The sequence below is a fragment of the Onychomys torridus genome, chromosome 8 (assembly GCF_903995425.1).
Source record: "Onychomys torridus chromosome 8, mOncTor1.1, whole genome shotgun sequence".
NCBI lineage: Eukaryota > Metazoa > Chordata > Mammalia > Rodentia > Cricetidae > Onychomys > Onychomys torridus.
Window position 1 is genome coordinate 24,714,934 of NC_050450.1, and position 19,224 is coordinate 24,734,157.

Consider the following 19,224-nt stretch of genomic DNA (forward strand, 5'->3'; position numbering starts at 1 on the left):
TTGGTCTTTTTTATATTTTCTAACATGAACATCTACTTTTGTAATAAAGATGCAAACATTCATTTTTTTGTACTAATGTGCATTTGAGAAGAAAATAAAGTAGCCATGGCCATACTACGCTAGAACAATTATCTATGTCTTAAGTCATCTAATGTGTAGCTGTAGTTCTATCATGTTAAAACTCCATTGCCTTTTAATGCCAATTATGTCGTTGTGGCTTATGGAAATGAACACAACACAGTGTGACATACTTCAAGGAAGAAAACGAGACAAAGAGAAATCACTGGATGCCACAGACTCCCTAACTCAACCAGAGTCACCACAGGCCTGGCTCTGAGCGTCCTGACTGGTGAGGTAAAAAGGGAAACATGTCTAGATATAAGACTCAATCATTTTCTACACAAACACACTCCCCTACTGTTGAACGGGTTTTCTTGGTAAGGAAGGTATTTATTGAGTGTCCTCAAACCACACTGGATGGGCTATCTCATCTCCCCACCTGCTCTTGGTGCTCTGGAAACTGCAATGAGAACCCAAGCTGAGACCAGGCTTTCGTGGAAGACATCCACGGCATTTTCAGCATCTGACATGACGGAGGGAGAAGCTGCTGTTTGGATTTAGTTAGAATAGTTTAGCGGGGCTTTGAATTACGGATGAGGGAGGTTCAAGTTTGGGAAATGAGAAAAACGACTCCGTATAATGACAGGTGAGGCAACAAAGCACTTCGGCACAGGTCACAGTGATGACCCCCAGGGTGATGGGGTCTGGGCTTTACTGGAAGAGACAAACAGAGCCAAGGTGGTGACAGGAGGGCTTTGTGGCCTTTGTCTGGGGCCACGGAACAAGGGCTCGGGTGCTCAGGATGTTTCAATGACAGTGTGAGGTTTTCGACTCCTATATTCTAATTCTAGTCTTCAGTGGGGCTGGAGTCACTGGGATGAACCTGGCTGGATACAGAGCTGGAAAATGGCTTGAGCATATTCTCCAAAGAGGTACTCCCCAGCATTTTAAAGTGGTTCACATGACCTCTTATCCATGGTGGATAGTAAGAATATGACGAAAAGCCTAGGTTAGTTGTCAGTGTGGGAAATAAGATGGAGATGTATGTGGAAAGGTCACCAGAAGCACCATGCCCTACCACCTCCCCTTCCCATCATGGATCTGTGCTGCTGGGGACAATACTCCACTCTGGGGAGACATTAAGGAGAGTGGTGAGGGTCTGAAGACATGTTGGAAGTGGCAATTCCTGACCCAGGCTGGGTAAAGGTGATTCTAGGTAAGTCCTTGTGAAAATACATTAGCATCCCATGCTCAGAAATTCTGGAAGCAAAGGGAGCCAAAAACAAACAAACAACCAAACAAAAAACCAACCAAACAAAAAAACAAAAACAAAAACAAAAAAACAAAACAAAAAAGAAAACATATTCCTATCAACGGGGCTGTCAGAGACTTGAATTCTTACTCATCGGTGAATTCTTATGAAATACACAATTTATACACAAAGCTGCTGAAATAGATACAGCCTGGTGCATATTTTTTAGGTAAAATTTTCACTGAAGTTTTCTTTTTCTTTTTAAAGAGACTTCCATAAGCCAGGTATGATAAAACAAACAAACAAACAACAACAACAACAACAACACTATATCATTTCAGCACTCAGGAGCCTGAAGCAAGAGGACTTCTGGGAGTTCAGGGCTATCCTGGGCTACACTCTGCATTATCCAGTCTCCTTGCTTGGAGTACAGGTACTATGCTTTCTGCCAGTAAGCATTCTGGTTCCTTGTGATCAGGGAGGGGGTGCACAGCCAGCACCCATGGGCTCCCATGTCATGCTACTACAGCCCTCTTCATCCCTCTCTTGTCTCCGCCATCTCAGGCCCCCCTTTCTGGGCCACCCCCATGACATTGTTAGAACTTCACTTGTAGTGGCTTCCTGGGAAAGGAGACAGGAAGGAAGCAAAAGTTTTGAAAATCCCACATGTCTCAAAATATCTTTATTCTACACTATACTTAAAGATAGCTTCACAGTTACAGAGTTTCAGATCGGAACTGCCTTTCTGGAGAAAGGAGAAGGTATTGCTCCTGTTTAGTTCTGTACGATCGTTGAGAGAAGTCTGGAGTACCCTGAGTCCCCATCATTTCCGTGTGACCCGGTCTTTCTCTCTGGATGCCTGTAGGATGTTTCACTGTTCCTGGAGTTCAAAACCTCCCAATAGTGGATGCATGTCTGTTGACTCTCATCTATGGTGTTGCGCACTTGGTGAAGCTTTTCAGTGTAAAAACTGTCTTCTAGGGCTGGGAAACATGGCTGAGTTATTTCATGGAGGCGTCTTCCTCTGTTTCCTGAGTTCCCTCGGATCCGTTTTGATCTGGAACAGGCTTTCTGCACCATTGCTTTGTTTCCCTTCTCCTTGCCAATCTCACTGTATTTTGGCTCTGCTTCCTTGAAGATTTCCTCAGCTGTATTTTTCAATCTTCCAATATAACTGTTATGTCTCATGTTTTGACTTCTGAAACGTCATGTGGGGCTTGGAAGTCTCCTTGGTTTGGAATACAGCCCCCTAGTCTTGCCTCATGGCTGTGCAGCCTTCTGCCGGGATTTTCTCCTCACGAGTACTTTCTGGCCTCAAGCCTCTGCATGTGTGGTCAGTCTCTAGTTCCTCTGTTGCAGACATCTGGAGTCTCGGCTGCTGCAGCGGCAAAGAGTAGAGGCTAATCTACGGGTTTGTGCACTACATGGCCCATGACTTTGTTGGCTACCTCACCCAGGAACCCTCAACATATATGCCTTTTAATTTTATTCTCTCTTTACATCTCTCTTCTGCCCAGGTCTCCCAGAGTCCTACCCAGCCTAGTGGGTGATGGCTTGCCACCATTCTGGGCCACCAAATGAAACACAAGGGTTGAGGTCTCCAAAAGCCTGTGTCCATGTTCAAATAATAAATAGATTTTAGTGGGGTATGTCCTGGCTTTGAACTTGCCTGGCATCTTCTAATCTTCCAGTCCAGAGACTCCAGTACATACCTTTAGTCTTTTGCCAGGTTAAAGATGGGTAATCACTTGGCTGTACCGATATGGGATTTAGTCTGGTCTGCTTCAGACAACCCTTTGAGATGTTCTTCTCTTCATTTCCAGAGAGAGCTGCTGCTGAGTCAAACTCTAAAGCTACAGAAGTGTAGAGCTGTCAGTTTCCCCAATTTCTGTCCATTTTCCCTTTCCTGAGGCTGTCCAAGTAGGTGTCCATGTGCTTTGTAGCCTCCCGATCTTATTGTTATAAATAAGTTATAAAACAAAACCCACCATGACCAGGAAAAGGTTTACTTCCTCTTACAACTTATACATCATCCAGGGAAGTCATGACAGGAATGCACAGAGCTGATGCAGAGGCCATAGAGGAATTAATTATCTTAACTGGCTTGCTCAGCCTGCTTTCTTATAGAACCCAGGACCATCAGCATGGTGGTGGGGGGGCACTAATGATTCATTAGGAAAATGCCCTACAGGCTTGCCTGCAGCCCGATTTTATGGCAACATTTTTCTCAATTGAGGTTCCCTCCTCACGGATGACTCTGGCTGACATAAAACTAGCCAGCACACTCAGAGTGTGAAGCGCGTCAGCAGGTCCTTTCACATGCTGAGCTCTCTCAGCCCTCCTGCTAGTATTTTGTTGTTGTTGTTGTTGTTTTGCACCAGTGATTTATTTTTCAGTTGGGACATTAAAGTCTGGAGAGGGGGAAATGAAGCACAGCAAGGCTCCAAAGAGAGTCTTCACCTGTTTCAAGCTGGGAGGAACCAGACTTAGGCTAGAAACTTTGACATGTGACTTGTCAGCTTGGATTAAATGAAGCTAGTAAAGGTTTTGAGACCAGACCTGCCTGGGTATCAGGCACCTGCTACTTTTCAGTGCTGTGATTCTGGAGGAGGCCACTTGCCATTCTGGGGCCTCAGTTTCCTTGCCTGTAGAATGGGAACAATGCCATCTGGTAAGTGAGAAAATGGGAACAGCTGTGGAGGGGCTAGCCTACTGCTCTCTAGGCACACAGCAGGCGCACATTAAATGTTGGTATGTTGGTTTCTTTCTCCTTCCCCATGGGACTAGAGACTACACCAGAGAGATGATGAGAAAGTCTATCCCGGGGTATGGCCTCACCTGTGACTGGCACTCACAACAGTCCAGGCCAAATGGTGAAATCTTCACAAGCCCCAACAGGCCATCTGAATTAGAGGACAGGCATGTGGCCTCACCACTCATCACCCAGGAAAAGCTGACTTGGAAAACAAGCTTGGCTTATCAAACCGAAAAGAAGACCAAGAGGAGGCTGTGGCCACACCTCCTTTAACTGGGATCTGGCTTCAGATCTAGGTGCCTGAATGACCCCATGGACGTGGCCTCTGAGGCTGGCGCAGCTCGTGGGGGATGTCTGAAAGTCATACTAATGGGCTGAAGAACCACATCACTTACTTCCTGCCTTTTGCCGAGTATTTATAGGCAGAGCATTTCTATTTGAAATGTGTGGTGCTGGATCAGTTTCTGGTTTTGTAATTTTTGAATTTTGAAATGCTTGCATATTCATAATGAGGTATCTTGGGGATAGAGCCCAAGGCCAAAAAAAAAAAAAAAAGGAAATTTATTGTTTGATATGAACTGAAAGTAACTTTATACTTGTTTTGAGGTAGAGTCTCACCATGTAGTCCAGGCTGACCTACAACTCATTATGTAGACCAGGCTGGACTTGAACTCACAGAGATCCACCTGCCTCTGCCTAAGTGCTAGGATTAAAGATATGGGCCATCACACCTGGTTTGAAAGTAACTTAGTATTTTAAGTACCTGTGTGCATGACACAAAGTCCATGATGTGACATCTTTCACTTGTGGCATCAGAGTACCACTTAAGCAATTCTAGATAGATTCGGGAAGCTCTGTTTATATTCTTGGTGCCAGGGATCTGTTAAATTCTTTTACAATACCAATAAATAATAATAATTTTATTGATGGATGAACAATGTGATATATACCATTCCATAACCTCATTGACTTGTTTAAATCCCATAAAGTCCCCCAGAAGGCAGGTCTAATATTATTATTAGATCAATTTTGTACAAACAAAAAATAAGAACAAGGAGTTACAAGGCTACACAGCCGGCAGGCCACATATCATGTATTTGATGCCAGGCAGTCTGGTTCCAGCACTGCCTCTGAAAATAGTATATGGAACCAGGCATGGTATAGCCCACACTTTTAATCCCAGCAGAAACAGGTGGATCTCTGTGAGTCAGAGACCAGCTTGGTCTACATAGTGAGTTGCAGGCCAGCCAGGGCTACTTAGTGAGAGCATGCCTTTAAACACATATAAAATATATCTCGCCGGGCGGTGGTGGCGCATGCCTTTAATTCCAGAACTCTGGAGGCAGAGGCAGGCAGATCTCTGTGAGTTTAAGGCCAGCCTGGTCTCCAAAGTGAGTTCCAGGAAAGGTGAGAAGCTACACAGAGAAACCTTGTCTTGAAAAAACAAAAACAAAAATAAATAAATAAAATTAGATATATATGTATGATATATATATCAGCGTGCATATAATAAGCTAGACACCCCACAAATGTCTGTAACTCCAGCTCTGAGGTAGCTAAACACACTTTTGGCCTTTGCACATGCAGGCATACCCTATTCCCCCATTTACACACATGCACACCATACATGCATGCATACACTTTCATGGCCACATACACACAAATTAATTAATTGGTCTTAAAAAGTATTAACTATCTGAGCAGATAAAATGGCCTGGCATGTAAAGACATTTGTTGCCAAGTCTGTTGAGGTGTCCTTTGGCCTTCAAGGTGCACCATGGCACATGGGTATCCATACTGCACATGTACATAAAAAAAATAAAGTGTAAATCCTCTTAAACTAGCTTGGGACTTTGAGTGAAGTCTCATTTTAACCGTGGAGTTATGTGTCAATGAGGATATTTACTTAGCCATTAACATGTTTCTAAGGAAATTGTACTAGGTGCTTTCCCTAGACCAGTGGCTTTCAACTGGAGCCAATTTTGCCTTCTATGGAACACTTCGATGTCTGGAAATGTTTTCAACTGTTACAACTTCCAGGGCAGGGACACTGCTGGTACCTGGTGAATGGAGACCAAAAGGAAGGATAATACTGAACATCCTTCCATACGCAGGGCAGCCTCTGTACCTGCTCTGAATGTCAACTGTGGCTAAAAATCTTGCTGTGGACTCATCAGAAAAATACATTGTTACCACCTTCACAGTGAGACATACAGAGTCTGAGTCTGGTAGGTATGGTTTCTCATGGTCAGTGTTGTGGCAACAGACATGTACTGGGCCTTCTGAGAACAGCTTCCCATGGCTGCTGTCACCACCCAGTTTTTCTCATGAGACTCTTTACTCCTACTGTGTTTGACTCTTTTTCCCATCTGACCTTTAATTTTATCAAGTTTCTATCCAAAAATCCAAGAATGACATGACCAATATTGATATGTACTTCACCTAGATCATCCATGTTTGGTGGTATTAGGGATGGAACCCAAGGTACATGTTAGACAAGCAGTCTATCATTGAATTCCAAGTATCCCTACTCCCCCTTTAAGTTAGTACACACACACACACACACACACACAATTATGTAACCCAGACTAGCCTCAAACTTGTAATCCCTGGTTTAGCCTCTGGAGTAGCTGGGATTCTGGGCATGCTCCACTATCTGTGATGAGATCCTCCAGCGTTTAACATTTCCTCATTTGTTTATTAGTCTTTCTGCCTGGTTAGGAATGTTTCTAGTTCACAGGAACTCCATAACATGGCTGAGGATATAGAATGTGACTAGAGTACACATGGACCTAGGTTTGAGCCCCAGCATCCCTCAGCCACATACCACACCCCCCCAAAAAAGACAAAAAAAAAATTCAGCAAATGATGTTTGGAAACACCAGCAAAAGCTGAAAACATACACCACATTCAAAGCCATCAGTGTCTTTAACAGCTACCAACAGCCAGCTTGCCGCCATAATCTTTCCCAGGCCTTCTTGCCCGTTCAGAGTAGCTTCTTCAGCCTTTTAAAATCTAGACCAAGGAGGCTGGAGAGATCGCTCAGAGGTTAAGAGCACCGATCCTACTAGAGGTCCTGAGTTCAATTCCCAGCACCCACATGGTGGCTCACAACCATCTGTAATGAGATCTGGCACCCTCTTCTATGATATACATAATAAATAAATAAATCTTTAAAATCCAGACCAATTATCTTGCAGACTAGTCTACATTATGGATATATCTGGCTGTGTTCATGATTAGAAAGATTCGGATGAAACATTTTCTGCAAGAGCCTCTATGAAGCACCCATCTCATAGGGCTTATGGTGGCAACGGGCTATTTACTGGTGGTGGTAATTCCATCCCATATATAAAGGCTGCAAATATCTCCAATAAAAAGAAACATGTGATAGTCTAAAATTAGCAGATGATTTGTTGGTTCTTATCATATAAGCATTTTATTACCCCCCCCCCCAAAGAAAGAGTATTTACCACCTTTCAAACTATGGAGCTTTAGAGAAAGGAAAAACATTAACTTCACCTTTTCAAGGCTGAGTTTCACTAGCAACAATAGTATCTCCATTTCAGGACTGTGGCAATGATAATATTGTGCACTGAACCCCTAAATTCCCATATAAAGCCTTAACTTCCCAAATGATGGGGGTTTAGAGGCAGGGTCTTTGGAAGGTAAGCAGGCTTAAGTGAGGTCTTGAGAACTGGGCTGCTGTGCTGGGATTAGTGACCTTAGAGGAAAGGCACCAGGAAGCCTGCAGCCTTTCTCTGCCATGTGTAAATCAAGAGAGCTGTCACTGGAACCCACCCTTGCCAGCATTTCATCTCCGATGTCCAGCGTCTACGACTGTGGTAGAACACTGTGGCGGAAGCCATCTAGTTTATGGTACTACATCAGCTCCCATTGACCAAGTCAAACTCGGGGCTAGAAGCCTCCTAAAAGCACCCAGCTTGTCATTGGACCCACAGATAGCTGAGATCCTGAGGGAGCTCCTGAGTGGCTAAGGAGGTCAGGACTGGGACAGTGGGCAGTCCACCAGGGCTGACTCCAGCCTTCTAGCTGAATGGACCTCCCAAATCAAGGGCATCACAACCAACCCACAGATGCCCAGACACCATGGTCACATGCCTATCCCCACTGCCTGGCCCATACTCAAAGTGGCAGATGGGTTTGCATGGTATAACTGTCTGTCACCAGTCGTAAGACCGTGGGCACATTATTATTGATCCTGAGTCAGTTTCCTTATCTGTTAGGGTGGCTATCAGTAGTTCTTAATTAATATTTGAATTGAAGAGAAGTGCCAGAAGGGTTGTTAGAAATACCATATTCAGATTGTAGGAATATTCCTGGTGTGTAATAAACATCCAATAAATGCAGGAAGACTTGGTTAGTAAAGCAGTGGCATATCAGATGGGAAGTCACATGCCTATAAGCCCAGCAATTAGGAAGTAGAAACAGGAGAATTCCAGTTCAAGGATAGCTTGGGCCTTATCCCTACCTAAACAACAACAACAACAACAACAACAACAACAACAACAACAACAGTGTTGAAATAAGAAAGTTCTGATTCCTGAGGATCCTTGGCAGTCAGTGAGCTGGCATTACACAGCTCTAGGGGAAAAAGACAGGTGGACACAGCCTGGCTTGGTTTGTTCCTGTGACACTGGGGTAAATAAGGAAGGCAGGAGCCTTGCCTGTATAAATCTATAAATACCACCAACCTAGAGTGCAAACAGATGCGCTGTGAAATGTGCAATGACAAACAGCCACAGAGCTGAGGCTGGTGCCAACCTGGGGAAGGGGCTTTGGACAGAGCTGTCAGAGCAGCCAGTTGGTGGTGATGGCCCAAGAGATTAGGCTAGAAGGATGAGGAGGTGTTTGTTGTGCATGCCAGGAAGTGTGAGTGCAAATGTCCTGTGGTAGAAAATTGAGGGGCAAGCTGGAGAACGGGGTGAGAGAGGCTTAGTACACCTGGATGTTAGTGAATGGAAACCTAAGATGAGTCAAGGGTGGTCTGCAGGGACTGGTCACACAGAACTTTGGAGGCCTCATAAGGAGCAAACAGAAAGCCTCTGCTGGCTTGTTTGAAAGCTGTAGTAAAATCTGTAGAACGCGGGACTGGATATTGCTCACTTGGTGGGATGTTTTCTCAGTGTGCATGAGGCCCTGGTTCTGTTCTCTGCACTGTATTGAACCGGCATAGAAACAGTACACACAGCCGGGCGTTGGTGGATACACCCATAATCCCTCTATTCTTGGGAGGTAGAAGCAGGAGGATGAGGAGTTCAAGGCAAGCCTTGGCTACACAGCAAGTTAGAGGTCACTCTTCACTACAGAGGCCACCACTCTGTCTCACAGTGATGAAGGGCACTAGCAAGATTGCTCAGTGGGTGAAGATACCTGCCACCAAGCCTGACATCCTGAGTTCGATCCTTGAGACCCACTTGGTGGAAAAAGAGAGCCATACTTTATAAACTGTCCTCTGACTTCCTCACACATATCATAGCATGTGTGTGCCTACATACACTACACACACAAAATAGAATGTAATTTTAAAATGTACACATTGCTGGATATGGTGGCACATGCCTTTCATTTCAAGGGGCAGTGGCAGGCAGATCTCTGTGATATAAAGGACAGCCTGGTCTATATAGTGAGTTCCAGGCTAGTGTGGCCTTCATAATGAGACCCTGTCCCCAAACCAAAAAACAGAGGCTAGAGAGGTGGCTTAGTAGTTCAGAGCACTTGCTGCTCTTGCAGAGAACCCAGGTTCTTTCTTAGTCCCCATTTGGTGGATCACAACTCTCTGTAACTCCAGGTCCAGGGGATTCAATGTCCTCCTTTGACCTCCACAGGCACCAGGCACGCATGTGGCACACACAACAAAGTTTAAAAAGAAAACAAAAACCTTAAAACAGCAACAATAAAAAACAATCCCCGCCCCATACACAACATAATTACTATTGTAATTATTTCAAAGCACACTGTTCACAACATTAAGTATATTCCTGCTTAATGTTGGTAAAGTAAAGGTGGCAATGTCCATTGTTATCAGCCACTTCTAGGACTTTTTTTTCCTCCCAAAAGCTAAATTTTGTACCTATTAAACAACTCCCTGCTCCCCATCTCCCATAGCCATGGATGAGCTTTGAACGCAGTGATATGGAATCTGGGTAACATTCCAAAATGTTTATAAATGAAATAGAATGAAACAAGGTGTAAATGGCAAAGAATTTGTTGCTCAACACAGAAAGGAGTGGGGTGCTGGGGAGACAGCTCAGCAGGTAAGAGCACTGTGCAATCCTGAGGACCTGAGTTTGGATCCTCAGCACTCATGTACAAAGCCAGGCACAGCTGTGTGTGCCTGTAACTACAGCAATGTGGGGAGGGCCTGGAGGAGAGGAGGGCAGGAAGATCGCTGGGGCTTGCTGGCCACCAGTCTAACTCCAGGGAGAGACCCTGTCTCAAGGGAATAAAGAGATGAGTGACAGAGTAGGATACCCAACATCCTCCCCTGGCCTCCACCTCTATGCATGGCCACAAGCGTCAGTGAACACATGTGCATACAATGCACACATATGCACACAGAGAGAACCAAAGAAAGAAAAAAGTAACAGGAGGAACAGTAGAGAGTCTGATAGTTTGCACAAGGAGTGGAGGGGGAAAGGGAGCAGATTTAAATACTGAAGCTACTGAGAGTATTCAGTGGACAGTCCCTGCTGTACCAGTGGGGGATGCTGGCAATGGCCCCAGCAGTGGGAGGTACTCACAGCTGACCTGGGAGCCCAGTTTATGCTCCCAGACGGCATGCAACTGCTGATACTCCTGCTGTGCCAGCTCCAGGCGCTGCTGCTTCACCTGGTAGATCTCCTTTTGTGCACTCAGAGCCTCCTGGGCCACCACCAGGTAATCCTTCAGCATGTGCTCTTGTTCCCGCCGCCATTGCACCCTCGGATCCTCGATCTGAGTGGTTTCTGAAATAGATCCCAAGGCAGTATGTCAGCATTGTATACATACTTACTGCATTGCTTGGTGGGCTACAGAATCCACCACTAGAAAACAAAAGTATGATGTACACAAACTCCCAATAAATGTAAATGGGTTAAACTTACTACATGGTAAAGCAGTTCCATCTGGATTAATCATACAACCCAAAATATAAATGAAGATCAGGTGTTTTTGGTTTTTTTTTTTTGTTTGTTTTTTGAGACAGGGTTTCTCTGTAGCTTTGGAGCCTGTCCTGGACTAGCTCTGTAGACAAGGCTGGCCTCGAACTCAGAGATCCGCCTGCCTCTGCCTCCCGAGTGCTGGGATTACAGGTGTGAGCCACCACCACCTGGTTTCAAGATCAGGTTGTAACTGAACCTCATGTTTGTGGAGCTACATTGTACAAAAACATGATAAATAGCAGGCATATATTTAATGTTTATTCTGAGCTAATAACTAACTTTACATGGCCTCAATTCTTCCGACTTTGCATTAACTTTACACAGTAGATTCTGATTCTACTTCCAGTGCACAAAATACAGAACTAAGACACAGAAAGATTAAACAACTGGTTCAAGATTGTACAGAAAATGTTTTTGCCTGAAAAAATGTGCATTCAAATCTTTCATCCATATTCTCATCTGTTGGGCTCTTAAAGATATTTTATTTTTATTTTAGTGATGCAGATGTGTGTATATCCGTGTGTAGGTATATATACATGAGCCTGAAAGTCTGCACAGGCCAGAGGTATAAGATCGCCTGGAGTTATAAGGAATTATGAGCTGCCAAGCTCACAATGAGTACTGGAAACCAAACCTAGGTTCTCTGCATGCAGGAATAGAACATGCTCTTAGCTGCTTAGCCATCTCTCTAGCCATTGTTGGGCTTCTTGGGGGTAAGAGTCCCTGATATATTCTGAGTGTGGGCGCTGTGCAAGTATTTTCTCTGGTGTGTGTGTGTGTGTGTGTGTGTGTGTGTGTGTGTGTGTGTGTTTCAAAATCTCTCAGATTTTCTCCTGCTTCAGTTTTCCTCCTTTTCTCCCCACCCCTGCAATTGGTCTTGAGTTCCTAGTCTCAAGCGATCCCTCCTCTAGTGTGGAACCCTCACTTCTCTGCATTTTAGCTAAGATTAAGCATAGTATCTAGTGTTGAGACTAAACATGCCACCACACCAGGCTTGGGTTTTTGCCTGTGTTTTCTTTTACATGTTTTCTAATTTTAGCTTTTCTGTTTAGGGCCGTGGCCATTTTGAATTTGTTTTCCCATATGGAGTGAAGAAAGGGTAGAGGTAAAGAGTTCTCTCCCTATCACATTTCCATACGGAAAGCAACTGTACCAGCAACTCTTGAGGTCTATTCTTTGTGGCACCAGGTGCTCAGAAGGTCCCTTGATGGAGTCATGTTAAATGCTGTTGGTTCTGAACTGGTCATTCTGTAAAGTGGCCCTCCCACATCCCAGGCCTCCTGCAGCCATGGCTGTACCTCACAATAGATAATGTCCCACTGGGGCAGGCTCTTCAAGATCATCTAGGCTAACTCTCTTTTTCAGTTCTTGTTTTTACTAAAGTTATACATGTTATTGACATGTATTAAGTCAGGGCATGGTTGGACAGTTAAGCATACTACCAAGTGTACAACTGAAAACATCCTTCCCTGTCCTTCCTTCTTTCTGCACACATCTCCCCACAGAGAGGCGCAGCGGCCACCTCAACAATCTTTCCGTTTATGGTTTAGAGAACCACTTCCCTCCCACCACCTTATGTTCCAGATCTCTGCCTATACACACATTCTTCATGCAAGGTAGACAACTACTACACTCAGGAACTTTGCATATCCTTTTATGCCCTCGCCTCCCCACTTTTAATTTCAGGCAGGTTGGAAGTATTTACCCACCACTGACCTTGAACTCACTATGCAAATCAGGCTAGCCTGGAACTAGGGAGATTCTCCCAGCTCTGCCTCCAGAGTGGTGGGATCAAAGGTGTGTGCCACCACACCCATCCCCTCCTGCTTCTTATACACACCACACACCTGCTTTCCACACACAGCAACCACATCTACAAAGTTAACAACATAGTATTTTTTGACAATGTAACAATGTAACAACATAAAGAGCAACTGTTTTAAAAACAGTTGAACATCTGGGGAATATGCAACACAGTTATGATGCAGAGAACTACAAATTAAAACTAGCCAAGTATTAATCTAAACCTATGAAAAAATGAATTAAAAAAATATGAGACCCTTGGGCTGGGTGATCTGAATGTCCTCTTTTTGTGGACTAGCCTTTAATGGTACCAGAAGGAACATGCAAGCTTCCAAAGGAGGGAGGCAACCAACAATCCTACCCAGCTATGTATGACTCCTGTGAAGCATATGAGCTTCTAGGAACAGCACAACATGATAACCCTAGGGATGCAGTAGTGGCACATACCTTGGTGGTAACCAACAGCTCTCTAATTGGATACAAGACCTGATCAACAAGAGGAAACCATGCCTGGTACTGGAAACCTAGCCAACTACTTAGTGCTAATGAAAGCATGGTTATTGGAGGAGAATCTGCAACCACTAATTTACTAAACCAGCATAATCCCTAACAATAATCTATAAACATTTATCCTTATACCCACAGATAACTGTTGTCTTCACCCCTCCTCAAGGAAATTTCTCTTTGCAACAGATGGAGACCACTACAGAAAACCATAACCAATCATAATGCAGAGTTGTGGAGCCCAATCCCAATGGATCTACAAAACACTCCTGCAGCTAAGGCTCTAGGAACACTGGGGAAGAGGGGCTGGAAAGATTGTAAGAGACAGAGGAGCAGGGAGTAGTTTGCTGTGAGATTGTGTCTCTGAGTAATATGGGAAGCCACACCCATAAAGTCTCACCAATGTGACTGGACAAGCATGAGCTGTAAAAGGATGGCACCAAGGAATGAAGAAGTACCTGACATCCCAAACATTCCAACCATTAGATAAGGTGACCCGATGTCCTTGACTCTAGCACCCACCTATTTTTGTTTTACAGCTACCCCTAGACAATTGTCAGCCAATCAGGGTCCTGGACCCTGGAAATCCCCTCACCCCAACCTCTGCTATGAGAAAAACTCTGCCCCACCTGAGCTCAGGGCTCTGGGCTCTCACTGTTGCATAGGACAGACAGAGACCAAGCTCAGAGCTTAAAGAAAATAAAGGCTCTTTGCTTTTACATGGTCGGGGGGAGAATATGCAAACAGGACGGAGAGAACACCGCAGCCCTATACAGAGAACTGCAGGCAACAAGGAAAGCTGAGAGGGGAAGAGTTGGTCTTTCCCAGGGAAGAGCACACCAACTGGTTGTCCATGCCAAATGGCCAGCCTTGACAACATCCAAGTAACAGTATATGGACTAAACAGGTTATATTTAGGAGTATGTAGTATGTATGTAATATATAGTATTATATATTATACATAAGCAACTAACAATTAGTCAAAATGAGGCCATGAAATTGAAGGTAGGAAAGGAAAGGGAGAAATGTTATAATTAAATTATAATCTCAAAAAAAGAAAGGAAGAGATGAAAATAGTCATATAGTGCAGAAGGATGAAGAAAATGGTACCTAACGGCAGTGGAAAAATAGATTGATACAGACCTGTGAGGACAATTGTCAACCTGATACTATATACCAAAGTTATCAAAGGGTTTTTATCTTTTAAAAACTCTTTTTATTTAATGGGTGTTTTGCCTGCCTGTATGTCTGTGCACCACATGTGTGCAATGCTCAAGGAGGCCAGAAGAGGGTGCCAGATGCCCTGGAACTGGAGTTGTCTGGTTGTGAGCTTCCATGTGGATGCCGGGAATTGAAACTGGGACCTTAGGAAGCACAGCCGGTGCTCAACCACTGAGCCATCTCTCCAGCTCCTGTTTCCATCTTTTGATTTCCTAATCTCATATAGTTTGTGTCTTGGTATCCATGGAAACCATTTCTCAACTGACCCCACAGATGTAAAACCTACTGATGTTAAAGTCAATTATACGACCTAACATTTATAATTCACCTACACAGTCTTCCTATGCATCTGAATTCACCTCTAGACGGCCCATACCTAAGGAACACCAATCCTCTGCCAAGAGTTGTTATCTTGTATTATTTAGAGAACAACAAAGGGAGAGCCATGGTGTTTGTTATGGCTACAATTTTCTCCAAATATTTTCAACCTGAGGTTTGTTGAATCCATGGATGTAGGATTCATGGGTACAGAGCTGACACTAACAAGACACAGACACCTTTAGAAAATTATCACAGAGCAAAGCAAATAATGAGTCTCCCTCTGTGTATAATACAAATAAGCAGGGGAAAAGCCCAAAGTGTTAGCAACAGGGGCATTGTGGTACTTTGGTTTTATGTCGTAAGGTATATTACACATCTGCATAGAAAGTACTTGTGTATTTAAAATGGCCAGTGTGAACATCCTTCAAATACTCAGGAGAGACTCAGAAGCAGCAGAAAAATGTAACTTGATCCCAGATTCAAATCGCCTGGGCAAGATGTCCACAGACGGTCAGCAGGAAACCCAATGCGGACACAAAGCCATATGGGTTTTGTTTTGGAGTTCCTTGCTCCTTATGTTCAATTTCCCCATCTTCTTTCAGACTAAATCTAGTCAGGCTTTTGTCTCCAGCCTTAGTCCAAAGCTGCTCTCCAAAGTCAAGGTCACCAGTGGTCTCCTGAATGGCCAAATCCATCGGCTGATTCCCAGTTCTCTTTGTGCCTGACACGCTGAAGGCTGTTTCTCCATATTCTTCACAGACTTCTCTTGGTTTTCCCTCCCACTTTGTGGCCACTCCTCAGTCACTGCTGACTGTCCTCTTCCCTGCCCTTTTGCAGCCTGCAGACCACAGGGCATTCTGTGGTCCTCTCTTTTTATGATCTTGTCCGTTTTCAAGTCTTTGCTCATTATCTATATGCCAATGTCTCCCAATTTCCCATCTTTATCTTCCTCCCATATCCATTTTCCAGGCTGCAGATTACTACACTAAACTGCCCACCTACCTACCCACCCCAGGTGTGCGAGGAGGGTACCTGAGCCTCAACATTTCCAAATAAAAGACTTTTCTTCCTTCCTAAACTGACTCCACCTTGCTGCCTCTTCAGGCAGTGGATGGCAACTGTATCCTTTCTTAGCTCAGGTCCAAGGAGGGTCCTTCTGGCCTTTTTCTTTCCCACTCTGTATGTAAACAACCAGGGAGTCCAAACACTTTCTATCATCTCTGCCCTGGTTTGGAGTCCCAGCTTGTTCGAAGCACTTCTCACGGGGCTCCCCACTTGGACGCTTGCTCAGTAAGTTCTGTTCTCTGGAAGCAGTCAGACTGACCCTTGATGATGTAAGTCACCTCAAGCAGTTCCCATGTTTACAGCTCTGATAACTCCGACCTCATGTGTCAGCTTTTTGGGCACCCCTGCCTCCAGCTGCTCCACGATGCTCCCTCTCTCTCCCATTCTTTGTGCTCTGGGCATACTCACAGCTCTGCTACCCACCTGAACAAATGGAATGAGTGTGATCGGGCCTCAAAGCTTTTACTCTCTGACCTCTGAAACAGGTCCTTCCAGTCTTAGATGAAGTCTTATGTTGCCAACAAGCTCGCCTTCCCTGAAGACCAGCTTTATGACGGCCATCATCACTGTCCCTTCCTCACTCCCCTACGTCTATCCCAGCATACCTCAGTCCCACAGTCTGCTCTTCCCCCCAGGGGACAGAACCTTTTCTAACATCCAACATCATCTACCAATGATGTTTGTTTTCTGTCTCTCTTGCCTGAATGAAATTTCCATAAGGGCAAAGAGCTTAGTCATTTTGCACTCTTGTGTATTCCAAGCTCCCAGAACAGGCAGTCAGCAAATGTTTCTGAATGAATGCAAGCTGGATTGTGAATTATGAGCAAACTGTTTGGGTATAGTAAGTCTTCTTCTTTTTTAAAGATCTATTTATTTATTATGTATATATCATGTATGACTGCAGACCAGAAGAGGGCACCAGATCTCATTACAGATGGTTGTGAGCCATCATGTGGGTGCTGGGAATTGAACTCAGGACCTCTGGAAGAACAGTCAGCGCTCTTAACCTCTGAGCCATCTCTGCAGCCCGAGTCCATAATTCTTTGCTTGTTTGAGACAGGGTCTTTTCTATGTATTGCTAGCTGGCTTCAGCCTTAAGACCCTCCTGTCTCAGCTTCCCTAATCCTGGACTTACAGGCAGGTAGCATTATGTCTATCTCATGAATCTGTGCTGGTTTGTTTTATGCCAACTTAGCACAAATTGGAATCATCTAGGAAGAGGGACTCTCAGCTGAGGAACTGTTTCCATAGATTAACCTGTGGGGAAGTCTATGAGGGCATTTTCTTGATTAATGATTGATGTGGAAGGGGCCCAAACCACTGTGAATGGTGCCATCCCTGGCCAGGTGGTCCTAGGTTATATAAGAAATTCTCGGACGAAGCCAGTAAAAAGTATTCCTTCATGATCTCTGCCTCAGTTCCTGCCTTGAGTTCCTTGCCTGATTTCACTTCATGAGGGACTTGTAAGGTGTAAGCTGAAATACCCTCTGCCCTGCAAGGTGCCTTTAGTCGTGGTATTTATTACAGCAGCATAAAGCAAACTAGACAGAGTTGGAGAAGAATTTTGCCCAAGAACAACACATATAAGTAAAATTGCTCCCATTCCATAGCTCTGATCGGCTAAAGCCTCAATAGCCACTCACCACCCTTATATTTGTCTGGATAGTGCCATCTACAGATAGGGCATCTTCCATCCAATAAGACTACTTTCAAACCAAAGGGAACCAGTAGCCTGTGAGCTGGTTAAATGACCAGGTAACATTCTTCCTACTTAGTCACATTTCATTACCTCTCTCTGCGCACGTGTGCACACACACACCACTTCTGCCATTATCCCCTGGAGAATTAACTCCACCACAGCCTGCTAATCTCTCCTCCCTTCTGTTCCTCCAGAAGCTCCCAGAAGAAGCACCTTAAAATCCCACTCCTGCCGTGAGATTTTAATGAGGGGGATGCTCTCAGCAATTAGAAACAGGAAAGGACTGATTAGGGCTTCAGCACATCAGCGTTTAACCCAGCATCTGATACGGCCCTCCAAGCATTAACCTCATTCCCCGTACACACTCAATTAGGCATATTTACTTCTCATTATCCAGTTCGTAATCATGAGTGCTAATAAAAACCTTTGCTATCCCCAACAACGCCATTAATGCCATTAGCTGTCTCTTGGATACTCGCCTACACTTTGTTTCCAACAACAGTCTGCTCATTCATCCACTTCCTTATGCACTCATGCACATACACCCTTCTCTGCTTAGCAAGGGTTAAGTGCACACCTACTGTGTACCTTGATGGGCAAAGGCTTGGAACTAGATAGAATTAGACACAGTAACTTAGACACCGAAGACACAGCAATAACAGGCAAAGAAAATTTAGAAAAGAAAAATGGATGGACAGAAGTACAACTCCATTCTTAGGCATCAGTTCAAATCCCAGCCATGTTTTCCCCTTCCCCCCTTGTTGAGATGGGTCCAACGGGTGTCCTGGAAAAATCACTGTGTAGTTCAATTGGCCTCAAGTTCACAATCTTCTTGCTCAACTCCCCTAGTACTGGGATTACAGGTGTGCACCATCATGCTCACCTTCAGCCATGTTTTATCTCTGAGTACTGAGTCGCCAATTGCTATCTCTAAATCTCAATGAGATGAAGATAATCACCTTAATACCCCACAGGGTCCCAGGGGGCACTGAATAAGACAGACAGTGCCTCTTGAGCATCTGCCACAGCATATGGAGCAGAATGCATACTCAAAATGAAGGGGCACTTAGAAGTTGGTACCCTATTCTCAGCCTTCAGAGGCTGCCAGGCACAACCCATTCTCTGTCATCTTCCTCTGGCTTGAAAGGATAAAGAGGATCTATCTTATGGTTCTAAAGACACACTAAGATAGGAAAACCCTGTCCCTCAGCATAGCATCTCAGAGGACAGAGATGGTCTTGGCTAAGAGGATGCACACTCCACTTCTCCTAAGCTGTGCATCTCTTGTCTTCCTCCACTTGACAGACAACACACTTCTCTGTTTCCCAACTAGTTCCTCCATCATGGTCCCAGAAGGAGAGAGAGACAGTAGAAATATTAA

The 19,224-nt window shown here is 44.5% G+C and overlaps 1 protein-coding gene across 2 annotated transcripts in view; it reads right to left on the reverse strand.

Moving 5' to 3' along the window:
* Positions 1–19,224, reverse strand: part of Wwc1 (WW and C2 domain containing 1) — a 153,296-nt gene that overhangs the window by 61,893 nt on the left and 72,179 nt on the right. For both annotated transcript variants that reach the window (XM_036195483.1, XM_036195482.1), the window contains exon 3: positions 10,832–11,035. In XM_036195483.1, coding sequence (XP_036051376.1) covers positions 10,832–11,035 — 204 coding nt within the window. The remainder of the gene's footprint in view (positions 1–10,831; positions 11,036–19,224) is intronic.